The sequence below is a fragment of the Heptranchias perlo genome, chromosome 2, assembly GCF_035084215.1.
Source record: "Heptranchias perlo isolate sHepPer1 chromosome 2, sHepPer1.hap1, whole genome shotgun sequence".
Lineage (NCBI taxonomy): Eukaryota > Metazoa > Chordata > Chondrichthyes > Hexanchiformes > Hexanchidae > Heptranchias > Heptranchias perlo.
Window position 1 is genome coordinate 81,148,055 of NC_090326.1, and position 24,121 is coordinate 81,172,175.

At 43.3% G+C, this 24,121-nt stretch overlaps 1 protein-coding gene across 1 annotated transcript in view; it reads right to left on the reverse strand.

The window, feature by feature from the left end:
• Positions 1 to 24,121, reverse strand: part of itgb8 (integrin, beta 8) — a 107,972-nt gene that overhangs the window by 37,890 nt on the left and 45,961 nt on the right. Inside the window, exons 8-10 of the mRNA XM_068003686.1 lie at positions 23,286 to 23,375; positions 10,142 to 10,276; positions 3,052 to 3,472 (exon numbers count right to left, since the gene is read on the reverse strand). Coding sequence (XP_067859787.1) covers positions 3,052 to 3,472; positions 10,142 to 10,276; positions 23,286 to 23,375 — 646 coding nt within the window. The remainder of the gene's footprint in view (positions 1 to 3,051; positions 3,473 to 10,141; positions 10,277 to 23,285; positions 23,376 to 24,121) is intronic.

Below are 24,121 nucleotides of genomic sequence, written 5' to 3' on the forward strand. Positions count from 1 at the left end.
ATTTGTAGTCAGGAAGTACGCGCAGACGTAAGGTTTTTAATAGAATACCAGTCAATGTCCCATGGCGCATACATGGCGAGGCAAGATCAAATGTAATCTTCAGGTGAAGTAGGTTAGAGGGTGGGAGATAATTGGACCAGTACATGCAGATGTAATTCAGTCCCCATTTTAAAGTCCTTATCAGTCCTTATTTTACTTTAATTTTATACAAGGCCAGAATTCGCTGTAATGCCGATATTGGCAACAAATACCACAAGATAGACTGTTGTACTCCCCGAACCTCCAGTGGCAAATTCACAGCACAATTTGCTGGATAGAATATACCGTAGCATGCACAGTGGCGAATATGAAACAGTGCAATCAACGGCCAGTGTATTGATCCCGCTGCTACTGTTTACTTTCATATTAATGGCATAGTGAAATACGGTTATATCACACTGCATCATACTTCTATTTTAAATCGGCACTTTAATAAACATGGCATTTTAAGCATTCCATTAATAAGACGGCGGAGCGGGCCCAGGGGCTGAGTGGCCGGGTTCTGTTCCTACTTCTTGTGTTCTTTAGATTTGAGGTTAGGATCAGATCAGCCATGATCTTATTGAATGGCGGAGCAGGCTCGAGGGGCCGATTGGCCTACTCCTGCTCCTATTTCTTATGTTCTTATGTTCTTAAGACAGCGTTGTGAGTTTTTTGAATCCTGTGCGTGTGTGGGAGAGAGAAAGGGAGAGACTGGCTTTGAAACCATCCCTGTGCTTTCAAACATTTCACTTTTTTAATTAGCATTCAGAACACTAAAGTGCTCTCATGGAAGGTAGGAAAAGCAATGAATCGCACTGGGACATGTCTCACCTAATCACAAGCAGTGATGAAATCAGTATTGGTGGAAAGGTATCAAGCAATAAGGACTATAAGTGCTTAAAACCCCTTTAAAAAGGTGAAGCTCCATATAGGACAGATATTTTAATGGGACAGTGCGACTAAATATTTAGCACTTCTGATATTGACCAACAATCTCATTGAAGGCAGTGATTAAAAGCTAATGGTGCGTCAGCCTAGTCCTAATATCCATAAATTGTTATGATAACATTTCTAATATTTTTTCTATTTTCAGAGGATCTTGGTTGGACTAGTTCCTCAATTCTTATCTAATGTAAACAATTATTTATTAGTGCGGACTTTTAATTTCAGGTATCTCTGTCTGCGCGTTAGGTCGTGTAACAAATCGATCTATTTAAGTGCAGGGTTCTGAAGAGTCACTAGCATAAAAATGATTGTCTGTGATCGGGGCTTTGCTTGGATTCAGTGAAGTCCGAAAACGTGAATATATCTCAGAGGATCAGGCTAATTCCAAAGTCGACAGCTTTGTATTGATTAAGGGAGAGATCCGGATTACTTAGATCATTTTCCAATAATGTTCATTACATGCTAATACGGGTCAATATGCAAGAGCTGATGTGTGGCCTGTGCCGAGCTCCATAATGGCTCCTAAACTCTGGGAAATAAAACAACCTGTTTCCTCAAATACAAGTCCATAAATCACGGCACGGCCAGGTCTCCAGCACCATTATTTTTCATCCTAAGAATGGCTTAAATGGAGCAAATTCACGATCTTCATTGATTTTAATGGGGGCAGACCTATTATAATTACGTTTTAGCCGTTTGCAGCGAGGGATAATGGTTGAGCAGTGCAAAAGTCCCAGCTAATTATGGCATGGCGTTTGTAGTGGCATAAGTCACTCATGCTATAATTTGCTGAAATTTCTGCATCATCATAATGGCGCACGCCGTAGATGTGCCATTACTATGGCGCACTTTTTCAGCAAATTCAGGCCCAGATAAATAGCAAAATTTATGACAATTTGGGAAGCTGATAAGTAGAGTTGGTTGGAGTGTAGGAGTTTCTCTCCAGTACAGACTAAGAAGTTGGGAGATACAAAACTGATGGGTGAGCGGGTCAATATGAAAGTTTGTTGGCAGGCTTTTATGTTTTTGCCTCCAGATTTACTGTCTTGTCTTTTGTATTTCCTTGCGTACAGATAACAAGGTTGACAAAATAGGGCTTTATTTCTTTGAGTATCCATATCTGATGGGAAGCCAATATGCACTACTGGTGGGTGAAGTCCCCATACTTGTAAAATCCTATATTTCGAGAGAATTCTGAAGATAGAATCATCGAAAATTTACAGCACAGAAGGAGGCCATTCGACCCATTGTGTCCCGCCGGCCAAAAATGAGCCACCCAGCCTAATCCCACTTCCCAGCACTTGGTCCATAGCCTTGTACGTTATGGCTCTTCAAGTGCACATCCAAGTACTTTTTAAATGAGTTGAGGGTTTCTGCCTCTATCACCCTTTCAGGCAGTGCGTTCCAGACCCCCACCATCCTCTGGGTGAATTTTTTTTTTCTTAGCTCCCCTCTAATCCTTCTAACAATCACCTTAAATCTATATCCCCTGGTGATTGACCTCTCTGCTAAGGGAAATAGGTCCTTCCTATCCACTCTATCGAGGCCCCTCATAATTTTGTACACCTCAATTAAATCACCCCTCAGCCTCCTCTGTTCCAAAGAAAACAACCCCAGCCGATCCAATCTTTCCTCATAGCTAAAATTCTCCAGTTCTGGTAACATCCTTGTAAATCTTCTCTGTACCCTCTCTAATGCAATTACATCCTTCCTGTAATGTAGTGACCAGAACTGTACGCAGTACTCAAGCTGTGGCCTAACTAGTGTTTTATACTATCGATAACACTATAAATGTAGGCAAAACCACCGAGACTGCCATAAGAACATAAGAAATAGGAGCAGGAGTAGGCCATATGGCCCCACGAGCCTGCTCCACCATTCAATAAGATCATGGCTGATCTTCGACCTCAACTCCACTTTCCTGCTCGATCCCCATATCCAATAGGATTAAAATTCACACCTTAAAGTTGATTTTAGAGTTTCACATTATTATTGAATTTACTAATATTCAAATAAAAAGTATAACATATTAGTAAACAGCTAGCTCTAGAGGAATTAATAAATTTGATGAATTCATCATCTTACCAGCACACAGACGCCCTTTGTGATACGGACAAGAAAAGTCATCCAGCTCACAGTATTTTCCAAACACTCTACCTAGCTTGGTTTGGGAGCATAAACATTTCCCACAGTTGCAGATCCCTCGATTACTGCAAGCAGGCTGTCCTTTGTACTGTCGGCAATTTTCAATGAGGCATTGTTCTTGGGACAATTCTTTGCAGGAGGAATTAGTAACTCTGTTTTCGCACTGGCAAAGTCTACAATCTGGGTCAAGCTGTTTATTGAAGCATCTTCCAGCAATATGACCTTTAGGTCCTTTGCACCGACAAGAACAAGTGCTGCTTATAGAAATAACAGTTGTTTCATTGTATCCAACAGGTTTTAAAATGATGTACTTATCTCCTTCATAACACTCTGTCATTCCAACTGTTATATTAAAAGAAACCTAAACCAAGAAACAAAGAGTGAAAATTAGTGCCAGTAAATGAGCAAGGTAGTTTGTAAATAAATGTTATTATAAATTAATATTAAGAGGATTATTCTTTTTGTTCTTTGCATATAGCATTTTGTTTCATATGTCTGTTCAACCATGGCCCCGGAAACAGAATCATTACATCCAAAAAGTGCAACACCATCTTATCACATCACTAAACTAAATTATGGAGTCAGTGCCATATTCCATAATTCAGTCCTTGATTATTTCAAATTATTGGTTAGTAAAATGACCAGAAAAGTAATCGTTAAAAGTTACTCATAGAATCATAGAAAGATTACAGCATGGAAGGAGGCCATTCGGCCCATCGAGTCCATGCCGGCTCTATGCAAGAGCAATCCGGCTAGTCCCACTCCCCCGCCCTATTCCCGTCGCTCTGCTGATTTTTTCCTTTATCCAGTTCCCTTTTGAAAGCCACGATTGAATCTGCCTCCACCACCCCCCCACTCCACCCCCGGCAGTGCATTCCAGATCCTAACCATTCGCTGTGTAAAAAAATACTTTTCCTCGTGTCATTTTTGGTTCTTTTGCTAATCACCTTAAATCTATGTCCTCTGGTTCTTGACCCTTCCGCCAATGGGAACAGTTTTTCTCTATCTATTCTGTCTAGACCCTTCATGATTTTGAATACCTCTATCAAATCTCCTCGCAACCTTCACTGTTCCTAGGAGAACAACCCCAGCTTCTCCAGTCTATCCACGTAACTAAAGTCCCTCATCCCTGGAATCATTCTAGTAAATCTTTTCTGCACCCTCTCTAAGGCCTTCACATCTTTCCTAAAATGCAGTCCCCAGAAATGGACACAATACTCCAATTGTAGTTGAACCAGTGTTTTATAAAGGTTCATCATGACTTCCATACTTTTGTACTCTATGCCTCTATTTATAAAGCCCAGGATCCAGTATGCTTTCTCAACTTTCCCCAGCCACTTTCAACGATTTGTGCACATATACCCGCAGATCTCTCTGTTCCTGTATCCCTTTTAGAAATGTTCCCTCTAATTTATATTGCCTCTCCTCGTTCTTCCTACCGAAATGTATCACTTTGTATTTTTCTGCATTAAATTTCATCTGCCACGTGTCTGCCCATTCCACCAGCCGGTCTATATCCTCTTGAAGTCTATCACTATCCTCCTCACTGTTCACTACACTTCCAAGTTTTGTGTCATCTGCAAATTTGGAAATTGTGCCCTGTACACCCAAGTCCATGTCGTTAATATATATCAAGAAAAGCAGTGGTCCCATTACCAACCCCTGGGGAACACCACTGTACACCTCCCTCCAATCCGAAAAACAACCATTCACCACTACTCTGTTTCCTGTTACTTAACCAATTCTGTATCCATGCTGCTACTGCCCCCTTTATTCCATGGGCTTCAATCTTGATGACAAGCCTATTATGCGGCACTTTATCAAATGTCTTTTGAAAGTTAATAATTGAACAAAAAGATAATTAGCATGTGTTGGGGAGACCATGCTGTGACTCCAAGTAGAGTTCATTTTTTCCTCTACTTTTTGAAGAGGGAAGTGAGATCTAATTAAGGGGAATTTGTTTTGGCTGTTGCGATATATGTTGACTTGCTGTTTGTGAAATAAAGCAGCTTAGCAATTTGTATCTGGCTGTATCTCACCAAATGTCTCAGTCTGATAGCAAAAAGATTGAGAAGTACATATGCATGTACACCCCAGGTTACGCTATCACATACGGACAAACAAACTAACATGCATTCATATAGAGCCTTTCATGGTCTCAGAACATCCCAATGTGCTTCACAAATCATGAAGTACTTTTTGAAGTGTCATCAATGTTGTAATGCATGCAAATGTGGCAGCCAATTTTTGCACAGCAAGGTCCCACAAACAGCAATGAAGTAAATGACCAGAAAATCTGTTTTAATTATGTTGGCTGAGGGATAAATGTTCGGCATTGACATGACACTGGGAGAACTCCTCTGCTCTTCTTTGAATAGTGTCATGGGATCTTTTACATTTTCCTGAGATGGCACTCAGGGCCCCAGTTTAACATCTCATTCGAAAGACAACGACCTAGAAATTGGTCTGTGCAGCGCCTGTTTTTAGGGCACTACTCAGACTATTAAGGGCCTAATATGGCGGGCAGGAAGCGTGCGCACATTTCCAGCTGGAAGTGCGCTGCCACCATATTGGGTAAGGACAAACAAAGGGTGTCCTTTACACAAGCCTAAATCAGACGTTAAGCCCTTTACATAAGCACATAAGGGCCTAATGCCCATTTGAGGTCCCCTCTTCAAGACTGGTCTGCCCTGAGGCAGCCGTGCCAGCCCGAGGGATCGCCTGCAACAAAGAAAGTAACTAACTTACCTGAAAGTCGATCCGGGAGGAGCAGAAGTGCTCCTCCCGACCCCACATTAAATGGACCCAATTGCTGCTCCTGTCCCCCCCCCCACCCTCCCACCCCATTGTTACCGCTCCTGATAACCCCCTCCCCGATCACGGGCCTCCATCTACCCTCTGCTGCAGACACCGTCCGTGATCCCCGACGTCGCGATCCCCGATAACAACACCTGCGATCCCCATCCCCGACAACCTCGATCCCTGACCCAGGCCCCCATCTATATCCCTGATACCGACCCCCACAATCCCCGACCCAAACCCCAATTGGACTCCCCTTCACCCTTCAGCAGCAATACTGAAATAAGGCCCGAGGCCCAATATCTGGAGAGCCTCGGGCCTCACCATTCAGGTGTGGAGGGGCATGAACTACACCCCCCGCACACCCAAAAATGGTTGTGGCCCAATTTCTAGGTCAGCACCCTCAACAGTACTTCACTGAAGTGTCAGCCTAGATTATGTGCTCAAGTGTCTGAACCAAGACTGATACATATAACTTATAATTAAATATTGGGCACAATGAGCACAGTCCTGAACACAAGCTGCTCAAACTGCTTACGGGGTGTGCCCAGCATCATTGTACCTGAGAGAATATCCAAGTCGGGCCCGAAACTTGCAATAGTAACTAAAAAAGAAATATTACAATTCCATACTACAGTGGAGGTATAAATGCATCTTTATCAATGATGTACTACATTGTTGTGAGTAACAGGATGCGGATAATTTTACAATGTCACCTTTGTTAGTCATTAAGCTTTCACTGAAAATCAAGGTCACACAAAATCAAGTTAGCATGTGCTTTGTCATGGTAAATCTATACTGGGAAATTTTTCTACAAATAAACTGGTTAAAGTTCAATTTGGTTTGATTTGAAGTATATGCCAGAACTGGGTAATTAAACATTCCATGCTGATTACTACATTTATTCACGAACAATTAAAACAACATTCAATTTCCTCCTGCAATCACAGCACAATTGGATTCTTTGATTTAGGTGTTTAAACTAAATTACTGACCCCAGGCCCACCTTCTATTGGATGGGAGGCAGTTGAAGCGAGCCCATCATCCTCCTGATGGAAGTGGTCAGAAGCCCAAACCAATTTCATTTTTGGGCCTCATTTGAATTCTCTCAGTGAGCTGCTTGGTCAGATGGAGCAGCTCACTGATTGGAGAGAATGGGAAATCCAGTGGCTCCTCTGCAGAGCCCAGCCAGTCCAGGCAGGTTAAAGGATGAGGGAGAGGAGATCACAAGGGAGGGCTGCGGAGGGTGGCGCACCAGAGGGGTTGACTTTTGTGGAGTCAAGAAGAGTATTAGGGACTGGTGGGTAGGCCACTCCATGCCAAGTACCAACGGCGTGTGTGTGGCGCACAGTCCGCCTATTGATACGTCAAAACTGCATGGTGGTCTTATTTTGATCACAGACCCTGATTTGCATTGGCTAATGAGAATTACCTGCAAGTCTCCGGTGAGAACTGGGCCACCATTTCACAGCAACCGCCAAAATGGCGGTGACTGAGATGTAGGTGGGAATGGGGCAGTGAGTGCTGCACCATCATTTACATTGCACTACTGCCCAGTCCCTACTGATAAAAATTGGTCCCCCAAAACAAATCCTGAAGCACTTTATATCTCAGTAAAAGAGAACTTGTATTTGGTCTTAAGAGTTCTAGGACTCTGGGTCTGAAAGCAGCGAGATCCTCCCCATCATCTCTAATAACTTTTGTGGGTCAGGGACCTGTCAGAAGTATAGGCAGTTTTAACTCCATTCATGTTACCCGCAACCAATTAACCCATTTTCGCCTTGACAGGATTTTGTCATGCTATTATGGGAATTGAGTCATCCATTTCCAAACTAGCTGACATCAAACAAAACAAAAGCTCAACTATGCCAAGAAGCCAAATGACATGACTTAGTGTGTTTGTGGCAATAAGCATGCAAAATATTAAACAAGGAATTATACAGGAGGTCACGGGCTAGATGTTACTACATGGTAGATCTACTACTGGAAGTGCACTGAGACTGCACTTCTTCCCACAGGTGTGACCCCCACCATGATCCTGTCCTACTCCCCTGGCTCAACTTAATTTTAACATTGGCAACAGGTTCCCAGCAATATTTGCGCCCTATATTGGGAGCACACCTCTGAGGAGGGGAGGGAAATCCAGTGCTGTTACAGCATTAAACTGGCTGCAGCAACTTTAAGGGGCATAGCAGCATTTGTGGTCAGGAAGTTGATAACATTTTGGAAAGGGGCATGTATGTTGACGTGCATAGAGTCAATGATCACTTGTAGAATCCTGCCACTTGATAAAATTGGACAGCCCTCTCTCGCTGATGAACAATATTCATAGGGAAGGCGATGAACCGCCCAGTTCAAAAAAACAATGCAAGAGATTTGTTTGATTCAGTAATGTACAACTCACTGGTTGTAAATGACAGATGTCCCTTGATGCAGTCTGAGGAGACAGTAAAGCATAAAAGTTGATGGCTGCAGTTACTTTCACTGCCATGCTCAATACATTGCTCTGGTGGAGGTGCTTCATGTCTGGGGCAAACATGTGGTACAATGTAGATGCTGCCTTATGAGGGAAGTGCAGTCTTCTTATACAGTACTGATTGCTTATTCCAGATAGGAGTGCATTGGGTAGTATATGCAGGTGTGAGGGTACCTGTTGGTAGGTGCCTGATGAAACTGGTGTCCCTGCCGAGTTCCTCTCTTCCTCTTCTTCTTCATCATAATTGTAAGTGAAATAAAGGTGAATCCTTAAGGGAAACACCTTTATTGCCTCCACTAATTAATGTATTTAAATAAAAAAAATAAAGGAATACAGCAGCTGGAGCAATGCTGAAATTAGACTCAAGACAAACCCTAAAAAAATTTTTAAAAATCGCCTTCAGCAACAAAATTGCAACTATGGCAATAAACTCAATAGGTGACCTTTGACAGTACTTCCACCTGGCTATTGCTGCGTAGCAACCAGCGATGCCTCTTTTGTACAGGCATTAATTGTTTTTGAGGCGGGCCACAGGCAGTATGGGAGGACAATCCAACATTGCACATCATTGCCCAATTTGAATCCAATTTGCACCCAGCAGGCGGGAATGCAAGGGGCACTGAGGAAAATCCAAACGAGTTTTTGGCTGTCGGGGAATTGGAGCCAGGCCTCACTGTCCCATTTTCCTACACTGTCCACCCCGAATCGGCCACAAAACAGACAGTAAACAGGAGAAAAATCCAGGCTCATGCCTCAAGGAGGTTGGGCTACAATTTGAATTATCCAATAATTCGAATGAACCAATTTCAAATTAAGAGTAGACTTAATAGGTAAGATTTTTCTGGGTCAGTGCCCAGGTGTATTGCCTGGTCACGACGAATATCAGAAAATTGGGTGGGTCTGAGTGCACGCCTTTTAAAAAAAAAACACCTGATTGTCCTTCCATTTAAATTAAATAGAAGGAAAATCCTTCCTTTACAGACGTGCAAAAATAATTCATTGGTTGTGAAGCACTTTGGGATGTCTTGAAGTTGTGAAAGGTGCTATACAAATGCAAGTTCTTTCCTTATATACAAAACGATGATTCTGCAACCTCACCTCATAAAGTTGCGAGCCCATAATTTGTGATTTTTCATCCATTAAAATGAATTGACAGAAAATCACAGGCTTATATGCCCATGATTCCGAGATGCACTTTGTGCAAGCACCAGTCCCAATGGGGATCATGGAATCACCCTTAACATTAAGACCACAAATTACTACTGGAAAGTATAGGGGACAAATCTCCTGTGCAGACCTACAAATAAGAGAAACCCTAACTAATATCTGTGCTGATAATGAGTACAAAAAAAATGAAGAAACGTTTAGTTCTCCAGGATAAGGTTTTTTTTCAATCTCATGAGCATAAAAATCTATGAAGTGTAAGAAGAAAATTTGCATGTTTGGTTTCTTATCAATTATATATAAATCAAATCAAGACATATACTGAGCAGTCATAACAAATTTGCCTCATTCTTCCTAATAGCTAAACTCCTGCAATTTAGATGCAAATAGCTGCTGTCCTAGGGGAAAAAAACAAGCTTTCAAGAAGCATAACACGGCTTGGAGATAATGAATATTAAGTCACTCAATGGTAAAACACGTGCTGCCTCTTTGGAAAATATGGCGTGTATTGTGTAATCTACGGGAGCATAATTTGATTTCAATTAACTGTATGTAGCATTGTGTAGATTTCTCTTCAAGTACAAAGCTTACTGTATCACTGGCTTTCACATTTCTGCACTTATTTTGGCCTGGAATTTTGGTCCCATCAGGACAGATTGCAGTAATGTTCACATAGACCCCATTGATGTGGTTGTCCACCTGCAGTTCTACCTCAGAAAGCAGTGTCTATATAAAAAACAAAGCACAAGAGAAAAGAAAAATCACTCAGTTACCCACTAACTGTAATTTCGTGGTTTTATACACAGTAAAACAAACTGAATGACTCAGCGACGAAAAGCTTTGTGGTACAAATAAATCCTTCTTAAAATCCAACACTGTTCTACTTAATAGAAATCAGCACAAAAGATGAATGATCTACATTTGTATTAATTGTTCAGTGCTTTCTGGAAATTCATCCAAAATATAAATCTTCAATGGCTCTTTGTATTCGCAATGTGAAGTGGAAGCAATATTCTGTTAAAGCTTTTTCAAAAACAGTTCAGGCAGACTTAAAATAAAAATAAAGATTCATGTTTTGTGGTTGCAGTTAACTGTTTTGGCACCAATTAACAATAAAGCTATGAAAACATTGATGCATTGATGATCATCATAAATTTTTATTATTAAAGTTCTAAGTAGAACTTAGGGACACAATTATGTTCTTCAGCACTGTCAGCACAGAACATCACAGACTGGAGGTGCATATTGGAAATCAGGCAAACATCCCAATTCCCAATAGGCACTCCTAACGCACTAAAGATGTAAACTTATCCATCTAACTCACAGGTAGGCCTAATGTATGCAACATGTAAAATCATATAAGAAAAGTGGGAAAAGACCATGAAGTCTGTCAAGTCCACCCTACCTATACATGGTGCAACTAGTACGCCAATGGACTCCACCCCCCCCCCCCCCCCCACTGCTGCAATCTACTGGAAGATGCCAAAAAAATATATACTTGTGGCCAATTGAGGAAAAACTAAGAAATTTCTCTTCAACCACCCAAGTCAATTAAGCCAAGCTGCAGGAGATGGCAGTAGCCCATAACTCCTCATTATCCCCTCCAACTAGTAACTTACTCACTGTAACTGGAAATGTCCTCTACTCTCAAACGTGCTACGTTTCCCTTCTAAAGGACTGTAGTGAATCGATACAGACTGCATATTTCAGTAGTCTGTTCCAGAGAATGATGACTCCCTGCACAAAGAAATGCTTCTTGGTATGTAACCTAACTCTTTGATTAACGGTTTTATGTTCATGTCTCCAGTTCTACTATCCCTAGGTATCTCAAAAAACGTATCAACCACACTGTATCTGATCCCTTCATCATTTTAAAAATATCCCTTCTATGTCTGTATTTCTTTAAACTAAATAGTCTTAATTCTTCAAGAAACTCATGGGGCTCGATTTTAGGAGGGAGGCGGGTTGGCAGCGGGGGGGTCAACTGGCCGCGTGGGTAACGCACCCAGTGAATTCAGGGTGCTCCGCACGAGATCACAGCCTGATTGAAGGTACTTACCTTGGCTTTCGGGTTTCGCGCCGGAAAGCTGCACAGTGGGTGGACTGTGCAACCGCATCATAGGCTGTCAGCTGGAGGACCTCTATTTAAAAGGGCAGTCCTCCACTGACTGATACTGCAGAAAATAGGCAAAATTACAGCATGGAGCAGCCCAGGGGGAAGGCTGCTCCCAGGTTTAATGATGCCTCACTCCAGGTCTTACTGGATGGGGTGAGGAGGAGGGGAAGGACAGAGATCTTCTCCCCGCTGGACAGGAGGAAGTGGCCTGCCTCTGCCACCATGGAGGCCTGGCTCGAGGAGCAGAGGAGATCACCAGCACCAACAACATATCGTGCACCTGCATACAGTGCAGGAGGCGCTTCAATGACCTAAGTAGGTCAGCCGAATTGAGTAAACTTACTCATTCCCCTACACTCCGTCTGCCACATCACCGCCCCCACCCCACATCTCCTTCTGCACTACTCTATCACATCACTCCTCACACCCACTCAAAGCTCATCCTCATCTTACCTGCACTTACTCACCTCGCCAGTACTCATCCCACCACTACCACTCAACCCAATCCTTACACATTATTTTCTGCCAAAATTCAATGAAATATTTTGTTAAAAAACAGATGAATAATTAATGGGATATAAATACTCTCAGGTATGGAAAAATTTAAAACCAATGGGACCTAAATTCATTATAGAGGCTGAAACCAAGCGCATTTGAGGCGAGCGAGAACAGAGAGGCTTGAGGACCATCCTAAATTTGTCCTCGGTCCTCATCATCATAACTACGGAAAACTGTGGGCACCAATCAAATTTAGGCTGGCTCGAAGGCTGGCCGAGGCCCACAGGTAAGTCCAGGGGTACAATTTTAACAATGAAAAACGGGTGGGGTTGGGGGCGGGGGTGCGTTCAAAATCGCAATCATTCAGACCCACCCCCAACCTGCCCATTTCTGGTTTTCACCGGGGTGGGATGAGGTGGGTTGGTCACTAAAACCTTTCAAGGAAGCTGCGAGCCCCCATTTTTGCAGATTTTGCAATTTCAACCTCTGGGGGCCGGGATTCATGGGCCTTCTCTTTCAGACTGCGTGAAAGGAGGAGAGAAGGCTCGAAACTGCAGGTTAAGGGGTGATCTTATAGAAGTCTATAAAATAATGAGGGGCATAGATAAGGTCGATAGTCAAAATCTTTTCCCAAAGGTAGGGGAGTCTATAACGAGGGGGCACAGATTTAAGGTGAGAGGGGAGAGATACAAAAGGGTCCAGAGGGGCAATTTTTTCACTCAAAGGGTGGTGAGTGTCTGGAACGAGCTGCCAGAGGCAGTAGTAGAGGCGGGTACAATTTTGTCTTTTAAAAAGCATTTGGACAGTTACATGGGTAAGATGGGTATCGAGGGATATGGGCCAAGTGCAGGCAATTGGGACTAGCTTAGTGGTATAAACTGGGCAACATGGACATGTTGGGCCGAAGGGCCTGTTTCCATGTTGTAACTTCTATGATTCTAAGTGCCTTTACAGCACAGCTTGTGGGCCCAGAGGAGCAGGAGTTCTTCCCCCAGGGCCAACAAGCCGACCTGCAACGACCCCCCAACGATTGCAGACACCCCCCACCCCCAACGATTGCAGACTCCCCTCCTGATCTCTGAACTTCCCCCACCCCAAACGATCGTGGACCTGCGCGATGACCCCAGATCCCAACACCCCCCCACCATGACTGACACCTGATCCCTCCCCCTATGACTGACTCCCCACTACGTGGCCCCCATGCCCACCGTCCACATACATGCCCCCCCATCCATACAATCAAAGACTTACCTGAAGATTTATCTGACCACGTCCTCTCCCTGCTGGTCTCCTGTCCGACTGAGAGCAGCCTGTCAATCAGCTGGTCAGTCGGATGGCAAACTGACAAAAAAAAAATAAAAGACGTCCTTATGTCAAAATCATAAGGACGTCCGGGAAACCCGTACTTCCAGGTTTCCCGTCCGCAATTTGACCTCCTGTCCCCTTCCCGGCTCTGGGTCAAAATCATGCCCCAGGTGTTGGGGGGTGGGGGGGGGGGGGGAGGGGCATGGGGAAGTGCGGCTGGCAGCGGCCGCAATATTAATGTGGAGGCAGGAGGAGCATTCCTGCTTCACCTGGCTCCACATCAAGGTAAGTTTTAAAAAATTACCTGCAGGCTGCTTCCATGACCTCAGACCACTGGTTAGACCAATGTAAAGCCAGAAAAAGTAGTTGGAGCTTGCAAAAATGCAAACTTAGACTACTTTCCACCAATTTTGGGAATGGGACCAGAAATGGGCACTCATTGAATTGAATTGAGGCCTGCACTCATATCAGGTGGCCAGTGTGACCGCCTAAGAAAAGGTCCTGCCGAATTTAGCAAATTGGGCCCGGGCCTTCCCACTGCTAATTTTGTCATTTTTGCACCTGTTTTACACTCATGAAACAAGTGCAACAGTGTTTAATTGAGACCCCAATGTCCTCAAGTGACATCCCATTCAGAAAGTGATATTTCTCCTGACCGCAAAATAAAAATTAAGAATGACGCTATTCTTGTATTAATGCACTTGTTCCAAATTCACCTTGGTGCTGTTTAAACTCAGGTGCTAACCTGTTTAAAATAAACTGATTAAAACCTGTGTTAAAATAATGCAGAGAGGAATCTAGTGTCAGTGGATTAAGCGTTTGAAAAATAGCAGCAACAATTATTCTTCCCATTTCTCAGAACCTTGCTTTAACCTCCCATCTGAAAAACAGTCCATCAATCTGACACTCTTTCACTACTGCATTGAAGTGTCAGTCTAGATTATAAATTCATATTCTGGACTGAAAGAAAGAACTTGCATTTATATAGCGCTTTTCATGACCTCAGGACGTCCCAAAGCGCTTTACAACCAATTAAGCACTTCCAAAGTGTAGTCACTGTTGTGAGGTGGGATATGCAGCAGCCAATTTATGCAAAGCAAGGTCCCACAAACAGCAATGTGACAATGACCAGATAATCTGTTCTTTTTCAGTGACGTTGGTTGAGAGATGAATATTGGCTAGGACACCGGGGAGAATTCCCCTGCTCTTCTTCTAAATAGTGCCCTGGGATCTTTTAAATCCCTGGGAGTGGTATTTGAGCCCCCAGTCTTCCAATTTAAAAGTGAGGCGGCTATCAAAAAAAGGCAAGCTGAGGCTGGCAGTTTCTATTTTTCTATTAAATTTCCACCATTTGTTGTTTTCTTTTCATTTTAATAGATTTTCAGTATGATTTTAAAAGCTTTCAGGACACAGGGTTCTGAATGTAGATTTTACTGATAAAGTAGACATGAACCAGATTTTTAAAATTTTGGAACGCGATTTTTTGTTGTAGCTTTATAGTATACTTGCAGAAGAAAATCTGCATATGTACTGCCAGTCATTTCATTCCTGTGTAATTGGAAAGATCCCATCACTGTAAACACATGCCATATTGCTTTCTTCATTTCTAACTTATTTCTGCAATTTTAAAATCATTCCTTAAAGAAAAAGGCTTTTGTTCCAGCTATTCAGTTAACTATTTGATGAGCTCGGCACTTGGTATTGGAAGTGTTTTAGTGTACAAGGTCATAAGTTCATCTCTGAGGAGAGATAGATGTGATTATTTGTGGACTTAGAACAAAGGAATTTTTTTTAAAATTAGATTTGAGTGCTTGAGGGATAGTTGGAATAAGAAAGAAGTTGTTCATGAAATTAGAAATCTGTTGTTAAACCCATGTACTATATTCCCCAAATTATTTTTTACTAGATAGGAAACAAACAACACTGATAATCCAAGCAATTTTATCCCTAGTGTTTTCTTCTCTGGTACCAACCAAGTGAACAATTTTCAGTTTTTGCAATTATTGAGGCAGGAGTTTCCTAGAACAAGACAAAGTGCTAAAGATAAACAAACCATCACCAGGAACTTGTATTTCTGGTTTATCTTCTCATCAGCAAATTCTAGAACCGTAGGGGTGGACATCCTTTCGATGGTACACAACTGACTTAGCTATCTATTGCAAGTTCTGGCAGGACCATATCAAGTTCTATCGGATCTCAGTCTTCTTTGCCAAAACCGCCCAATACACTGGAGAGCAAAGATAACCCGCAGCTTTTTTCTACACTGCCAACCATCTCCTATACCTTCCCTCCCCTGCCCCTTCCACTCTCACCTTTAACAAGTGTGAGGAATTCATGGACTTCTTTGTCACCAAAATAGAAACTATCTGTTCAGCTGCCTCTGCTGCTTTCCCCCATCCCTTTGTTCACCAGGTCAAAACTCTCCCCAGGAACCCCCCACGCCTCCCCCCACCTTGTGCTAAACCTCCATCTCTTCATTCCCCTGACTCCAGAATCTTGTGCATTCCTCCCCCCCCCACCTTGGTTCTACCATTGGCGACCGTGCCTTCAGCTACCTGGCCACATGCTCTGGAATTCTCTTCCTTGACCCACCTGTCTTTTCACTTCCCTTTGCTCCTTTAAGACCTTTCCTCTTTGACCAAGCTTTTGGCCGCCCTGCAATTATCTCCTTCTTTGGCTTGGCATCCATTTTTCCCTATGCCTCTGTGAAGCACCTTCAAGTGTTTTCTACCCATACGGCGCCAAATAAATGCAAATTGTTGTTGTTAAATAGGTAGTGGCTTTGTTAAAATATCACACAGATAACCAGTGTGCTAAAAATAACAGCAGAATTTCAACACCCTATAGCCTTTACAATATGCTACAAAAATGTGCAGCATAATAATCAATTATGGAATGCGCAAACCATGCACTACATTCTACCCACACACTAATGTCTGTGGCTCATGACTATGGTGGAATTGTGGACATTGTAAGGCCAATTGTATGAACTTGCAATCCTGGCATGGAGCCTCAGCTACAGGAAACACATCAGGTATTCGAGTATGCACTCACCACAATTATCTGTGCATCTGAATTCCCAATATGCTCTCCCAATGGATAAGGCTCACTGCTGGGAGTGCAATTCTGCAAAACTGTCCCTCATCGGTGTGGTATCTCAAATTTAATTAGCTTAATTTGATTTTTGGGGAGGGGATATAACTGACACAGGACAGAAGGCCAAGGGAGCAAAGGTTTAAACTGGCAAAAAGCAAATTTAGGGCTGATGTCAAGAAATTCTTCTTCATGCAAAGAGTGATTCACTTGGAATGGGCTTCTGTGTATTGGAAGCATAAAGCTTGGAGTGATTTAAGAGGCAGTTGGATGCTATAATGGAGGCACTGCAGGTTTATTCTGGATGGATAAACTAAGATGGGTCAAATGACCTTCCTCATACAGACCTATCTCCTGACTTTGTGATACCTGATGGGGAAAATAGAAAATGTAATTTTGAATTGGGGCTGGTACAGATTATAGAGTATTTGATGAAAATATTCACTGTAGTCCGATGGCAGTCACCCAGGCACCAGTGACCCATTGCTCTGCACTGCCAAATAAAAAAATCAGCATCCATCTGTGCATTCCTGGGCTGAGTCCCAGTTAGTATCAGCCTCTGGTCATTCCAGCATCAGTGAAAATTCAACCATGCAACTCAGACTTGGGCCCACCTTGCTGCCTTTGACCAGTCCTGTTCTCAACCAGTCTACTTTCTCTGCAATACTCCTTAACGTCAACATTATAAATGGGAAAAAGGTGTCACAAAGCACCAAGGAGCAGGAGCGTCATGGCATGCACAGAGCACAGTCGTAAAGTGACAGCACGGAGAATCAGCTAACACAAAAAGGCAGCGAGGCTACAAAATGAAAGAAGAAAATGAAGGTGAAAACAATCAAGGGGAAATCTGACCACCAGCTAGGTCTGGACCCTGGCCAACAATCAGCATTTCACTCTGCTGGTCAGGCAGCTCTACATTCTGACCAGCCAGAACACTATTCTCCAGTCTCTATCACAGGACTCAATAATTACGACTAGATCATCCCATGGTTTGAACATGGAACTGAAGGCCACTACTCTTGAGTTCATCTACTACATGTATTCTTTGGTTGTTGCTACAAAACCAAGCTCCCACCTATTCTATCAGCCATCTCCCAGTCTCGGTCTATCACTCTCTCTTCTGTCATCAACAATCCTCACATCCCCCCCCACCCTCCGCCATCTTACTGCCATAATCCTCAGTCTCCTACCCTATGCTTTGCTACACTCCTGCTAATCTTTTCTGTTGCTGTCCTAGACTGGAGCACCTCTTGAATTAGTCTATGGCTTCCTTCAGCTTTGCCCTTGGCATACTCTGCCATGCTCACCTTGGCACCTGTCATTTCATCTCACAGAGGAACAAAGCCAATTGAATCATCCCCCTCTCTCAGTACACTTCCCAACCAGCTTACAATCTGGGGTAAACCTTTCCAACCTATTCCCTGTCAATCATTCCATTTCACCAGCCCACTACCCATCCACTTCATCATCTTTGAAACAGCAAAAACAAAAACATGCATTTATATAATGCCTTTAATGCAAGCCACTTTAAGGTACATTGAGTAAAATCAGTTGGGAAGAACTGCATACATATAATGGAGCTCACCCGCTTTTCCATCCATTAACTTAAATGAAAGAAAAATTTGATGGGCTCCATTGCACTTATGCAATCCTCCCCATCTGATTTAACTCTCCATGCTGTACCCAGATGATGCTTAACATCCAACCATTAAAGACAAAAATCTAACCCATTCATGGTAGTTAAAGCGTATCAAAACATGAAAGCTGAGGCCAGTGTTTTCAAGCTACGCTGCTGATGTAGCAACATGGCCTCAGTGCCCGGTGCAGTTATTCCTTTTCTTTCAATAGGCATCCTTTAGTCACCCCTGTACTGGCACTCTTCCTCAGTCCAGAAAACCTTTTCCTCATTTGCTCCCATGTATTACCAAAAATGAAAGCGTGGGGAATTAGAGGTAGCCTCACGACATGGGTTGGTAATTGGTTGGAAGATAGGAGACAGAAAGTAGGCATACAGAGAATGTACTCTGATTGGTGTTCCCCAATGATTTGCAGTGGGCCCTCAGCTTTTCACCGTAAATATCAATGACATGGATGAAGGAATAGATCCACATTTGCACTAAGTTAGGAGACATAGTAAGTTCTGTAGATGGGAGCAGGAAGTTATGAAGGAACATACACAGACTAAGTGAGTTGGCAAAAGTGACAGATGGAGTGTGGGGAAGTGTAAGGTCAATCTTAAAAGTGTGGACCCAACCTTAAAATTAGAGCTAGGCCATTCAGGAATGAAATCAGGAAGCACTTTTTCACACACAGGGTTGTGAAAATTTGGAATTCTCTCCCCCAAAAGGCTGTGGATATTGGGTCAATTGAAATTTTCAAGACTGAGATGGATAATTTTTTTATTAAGTAAGGATATCAAGGAAAGTAGATCAAAGGCAGCTAAAAGGAGTTGAGGTACAGATAAGCCATAATCTAAATGAATGGCGGAACAGACTCAAGGGCCTGAATGCCCTACTCCTGTTCCTTTGTTGAACATTTGATTAGTTAGGAAGAATTCCCTCGATGACAAATACTGCTGCTTTCCTAAGTTGTAAGTGCTCCAGCAGCATATCCAGGCGTTCTTCGCCAAAGGGGACAGTTCTCACATTGCCTGATGACATCTTCAGGCTTCAGTAAGACACAGCAGTACATGGACAAAAACGTGGGCGTCCTCCCTTTAATTGCAGCAACCCTTTAAGAACTGCTGCACTCTGAATGCCCTGCCAATCAGCTGGCTAGGTGGTCCCTGTGCTCGTGGAAAACATGCAGGGAGCATATGTTAAATATTTAAATGACCCAACCCATGGAATCCAGGGAGGTTGGGAGGACACACACCACTGGAATGTAACCAACTCTTTCCCGTGATCAGGGAACTGACCCCAGAGTTTGGGTGGCTCACTGGGACAATTAAGTACCTCTTGCCCATTCAGAGTAAAAGGGCGATTATTTAACAGATATTGCAATTAATAAAAAAACCCACAATAATGTATTGTATTGGCCATGAATCACAATAAGATTCCAGTGAACTGGTTGTCATAGCATATCAGCACATCCAGGTCACCATGTCCGGACTATACACCAGAGATCAATACTGGGCAATTAATCAGAAACCCTGCCCGGTGACACATATAGTAACATCATTCCGGCTAGAAATCCTAATATAAAATGGCCAAATTTAAAACTGAGCTGACTCTAGAGTGAAGAATAGCAACTTGTGCAAGATACCAGGGAGTACCAGAGCCTGTGGAGTTGCTGTCTCCTAAAGCCTTAAGGAGACAAAGAGGGTGAAATTGGTTTGTGCCAGAAGCTCGGAAACGGGCGATAGCGAAAACGGTAGCCCATTTCACATCGCGCCCAATTTTTTTTCAATGGAAAACAAGCTGCCGATTTGCTGTCACCTGTTTCCACGCTACTGGCTCAGGCCAATTTCATCCCTAAAGAATAGAAACCTTAACATAAATTCAGCTTTATAGGAGTAACTTTATACGGTAGCCTGACCCAGATTTCCCAACCACATGGTCAGATAACCATGGGCAGTATGTGCTCAAATTTCTGATTTGCACTCCCAACAGTCATAAAATTACACTTGGGGCCCGATATTACCATGGTGGCGGGTTTGCGGTGGGGGGTCGATTGGGCGCATGGGTAACGTGCCCGGTGAAATCAGTCTGCCCCGCGCGCAATCACAGGCTGATTGCTCTTCTGGGTTTCCCGCTGCTGAGCTGCACGGCGGGCGGACTGCACATGCGCAGTAAGGTCTGTCAGCTGGAAGAGCTCTATTTATAGGGACAGTCCTCCACTGACTGATGCTGCAAGAAATAGGAAAAATTACAGCATGGAGCAGCCCCGGGGGAAGGCTGCTCCCAGGTTTAATGATGCCTCACTCCAGCTCTTATTGGATGGAGTGAGGAGGAGGAGGGGTGGACAGAGATCTTCATCCCCTGCCGGGCGGGAGGAAGCGGCCTGCCTCTGCCACCAAGAAGGCCTGGCTCAAGTTGGCAGAGGAGGTCACTTGCACCACCAACATATCGCCCACCTGCATACAGTGCAGGAGGCGCTGCAATGACCTAAGTAGGTCAGCCAAAGTAAGTACACTTACTCATTCCCCTACACTCCGTCTGCCACATCATCACCCCCACCCCACATCTCCTTCTGCACAGCCAACACTACTCTGTCACATCACCCCTCACACCCACTCAAAGCTCATCCTCATCTTACCTGCACTTACTCACCTCGCCAGTACTCATCCCGCCACTACCACTCAACCCAATCCTCATACAATCTCATGGCTCTGTCTCATACCCACCCTCTCATACATCTCTTTCACAGTCAGCCTCACTCAACCTGCCACTACCTGTGCTGCAGCCACAGGTCATGCATCACATATGTGCAGTAGGAAGTGTAAGGCAAACGTGTCATGAGCATGAAGGGGATGCACAAGGGTGTTTGAGGGTTTGCCATGGTTTTTACTTATATTTAATTTCTGATCAACTCACATTACATATTATATTGGCACCACTACTGTCACGTCTTTGCAAATCTTGTCTGGTTTGTGCAATAATGCCCTTTCCTGAGGATCACAATGAAGACCCACAACTGATGTCACCCATTGTGTCACTGCAGAGTGGGTGTAGGTGTATTTGCAGGGCTTTTTTGTGCAGACGATTGAGAGACGTCGGCGATGTCCCGGTGGCACCCTGGAAGGATGCGGAGGAGAAGTTGTTGAGGGCAGTGGTGACTTTGACAGTGACAGGTAAGAAGATGGTGCTCGGGCCAGCCGGGAGCAGCTCGGCATGAAGGAGGCTGCAGATGTCCACGACTACATGTCGAGTGACTCTGAGCATTCGTGTGCACTGCTGCTCAGAGAGGTCCAGGAAGCTGAGCCTTGGTCTGTGGACCCTGTAGCGAGGGTAGTGCCCTCTATGACGCATCTCTCTCTGTGGTTGCCCTCCCTCCTGCTGTGCAGGTGGATGTGTCACAGCAATGTGTTGTGGAGCTCCAAGTGTCAGAGGTGGACGGCGTGGCCAGCGAGGCTGGTGATGCTGTTCGCCCTCCGAGAAGGTCATGACTGCAGCTACGCCGGCCCCCATCCGGAAGATGTACACCTGAAGGGGTCCGCAAGGTAGGTACATGTGTCTGGACACCGGGGTAAGTGAGCAAGTTGGTGAATTTTATTGTTAGGAGGAGGGTGGTGGAGGCCATACTTTGTCCAAAGTGACAGAGTGGCCTCCTGTGATGAGTGAGGGTCTCCGCCCCCCCACCCCCCACCTGTCAAATGGACCTTTGCAGCTGCCATAGGCTGATGGCTGCAACACGTCCATTTGAACTGGGAGTGTTTCTCCCAGTACGGGAAACAGTCCCAGTCAGTTGCAAAATCCCATCCCTGCTAAAATAACAGTTCAATCAGATCTGTAAACAACCTGAAGTACCTGTTCAATTACTTTAAGTGGCACCCCGCCGGCTTTAACTGCCAGCGGGAGTCCCACATGCGGGGGCTGCACGCGCATGTGAGCGTGTCAGTGGGGAACCCGGAAATGGGGTGGGTTGGAGCCGGGCTCCCGACCCGCCCTGGGAATCCCCGATTTCCGCAGCCCCCCCGCCACCAACGCACCCAATCACGGGTGCGAAAATCGAGCCCTTTGTCTTTTATGTGCATCTCATCAAAATGTAAATAAGTACGCTTCTTTCAAAACAAGTTAGCTTAAATTTAATTCACCAAAATTTTCTACGTCCTGTAGTATATTCCTTCAGGTAAAAGCAAAAAACCTTCTTTATAAAATGCAAGTTAGAGACAAAAGCATAACCTATTTACTTAACCAACAACTCTCTTCCCTAAAAGCTATCAAAGGTGGTCACCAAATTCAATGAGTTAACCAAGCAACAGAGATAGAGGTTAATTACTTTATACGGGAACCTATTTTTATCAACTTGGAGACACATTCCAAAAGAATGAACAACAGATAGCTTGCATGTTCAGTGATGAAATGATCTTGAGTAAGGGAGGTAAACTACATTTTTTTAATAAATGGAGTAAAAGACTTTGATAAGTATCAATACAGAATAATGTCATTTTAACATAATCTGGGTCTTTTCATGGAATAGTTACACTTCAACTAATATCAAGCCAACCCAATCATATTTCATCCTGTTTTTGACATCAATATAAAGGCATTATAATACCGTATTTATTTCAATCTATCTGTGAACTATCCAACCCCACATATACCAGAACTTTGAGACATGAAAACTTAATCAATGTACTTTGCTATTAATGAGGTACACTTTGTCACAGTGAATACCAACATCACAAAAATAGCAAGGATGTAAAATCTAAACTGATTACAGACTAGTCACAACGCTTGAGAGATTTAAGTGTAGTCTTCTTCATACCCCCAAGATGAAATGAAACATTAATTCCATGTAGAATAGCCATCAAAAAAAAGTTCAAGAAATAGTTTGTAAAAGTGCTGAAAATATCATCTTCGCAGATTCAAAGTTTTGTTAGAAAAAGTTAAAATTATCCTTAGATATGAATCAGACAACAGAAAATCACAGCTGTTTCTTTAGCTGCATCAACCTCGGACTCTAAACTGGGGTAGATAGATGAAATGTTTAATCATTGTTTAAAATACTGAACTGTGAATTTAGAAATATAATAAAGTGATACCAAAAATAGTATTGTACCTGGTAGGCACCTGCCAGTAGTTCAGAGAGATTGGATAACTCAGAATTTAGCTGCCGAGCAACTGCACCTGGCATCAATGGAAGAAGATCCTTTCAAAAATACAAAATAGATATTTTTTAAAATACAACTTTTTTTTTACAACAAGGCTTCTTAGAAAAGTGAAATTAAATAATAATCTTAAAATTATTAGTTCAGACTAGTTTCAACCCCAACCAGTGCTGGGTTGTTTTCTTTTTAAAATTAAACGGTAACATTTAAAGTGCTCCTTAAACAGCAAAAACTAATATTTTACTTGAGTGAAACTAGGAATGAGAACTAACCTTATAAAACCTACAAGCTTTGATTTCCAGTTCTGAAAATGACTTTAAGAATTTGTACTTCATCTGATGTAAGTCAAGTTGTCTTTTTGCATATATTGGGAACCATTTTATTGATGTTACTGAAACAGTTCATTTGTCCCAACATTGGCCCAGATTTTGCTGTCAAAATAACGAAGAGGCCAATGGCACTCACCATTGTTTATGCGTAAATGGTACAGCAACTTCAGGCGAGGGGCGGATGCGCGGTTAAACTCAAATATTCAAAAGTTGCTGTCCGAGTTGTACTGCTCCACTGTTAGCTTCACAAAAACGGCACCTTGCTGTCTACCTCATCATTGAAATCCATTGAATGGCATGAAGTTGTTGTATTTGCACGGCAGATACGAACTAAATTCGCCACAGAAAGTTAAGTCTTGTCCATTCCAGTGTAAGTTTCTCAAGAAGCTCGACACCATCCTCCCGCTTGATTGGCACCCCATCCACCACCCTAAACATTCACTCCCTTCACCACCGGC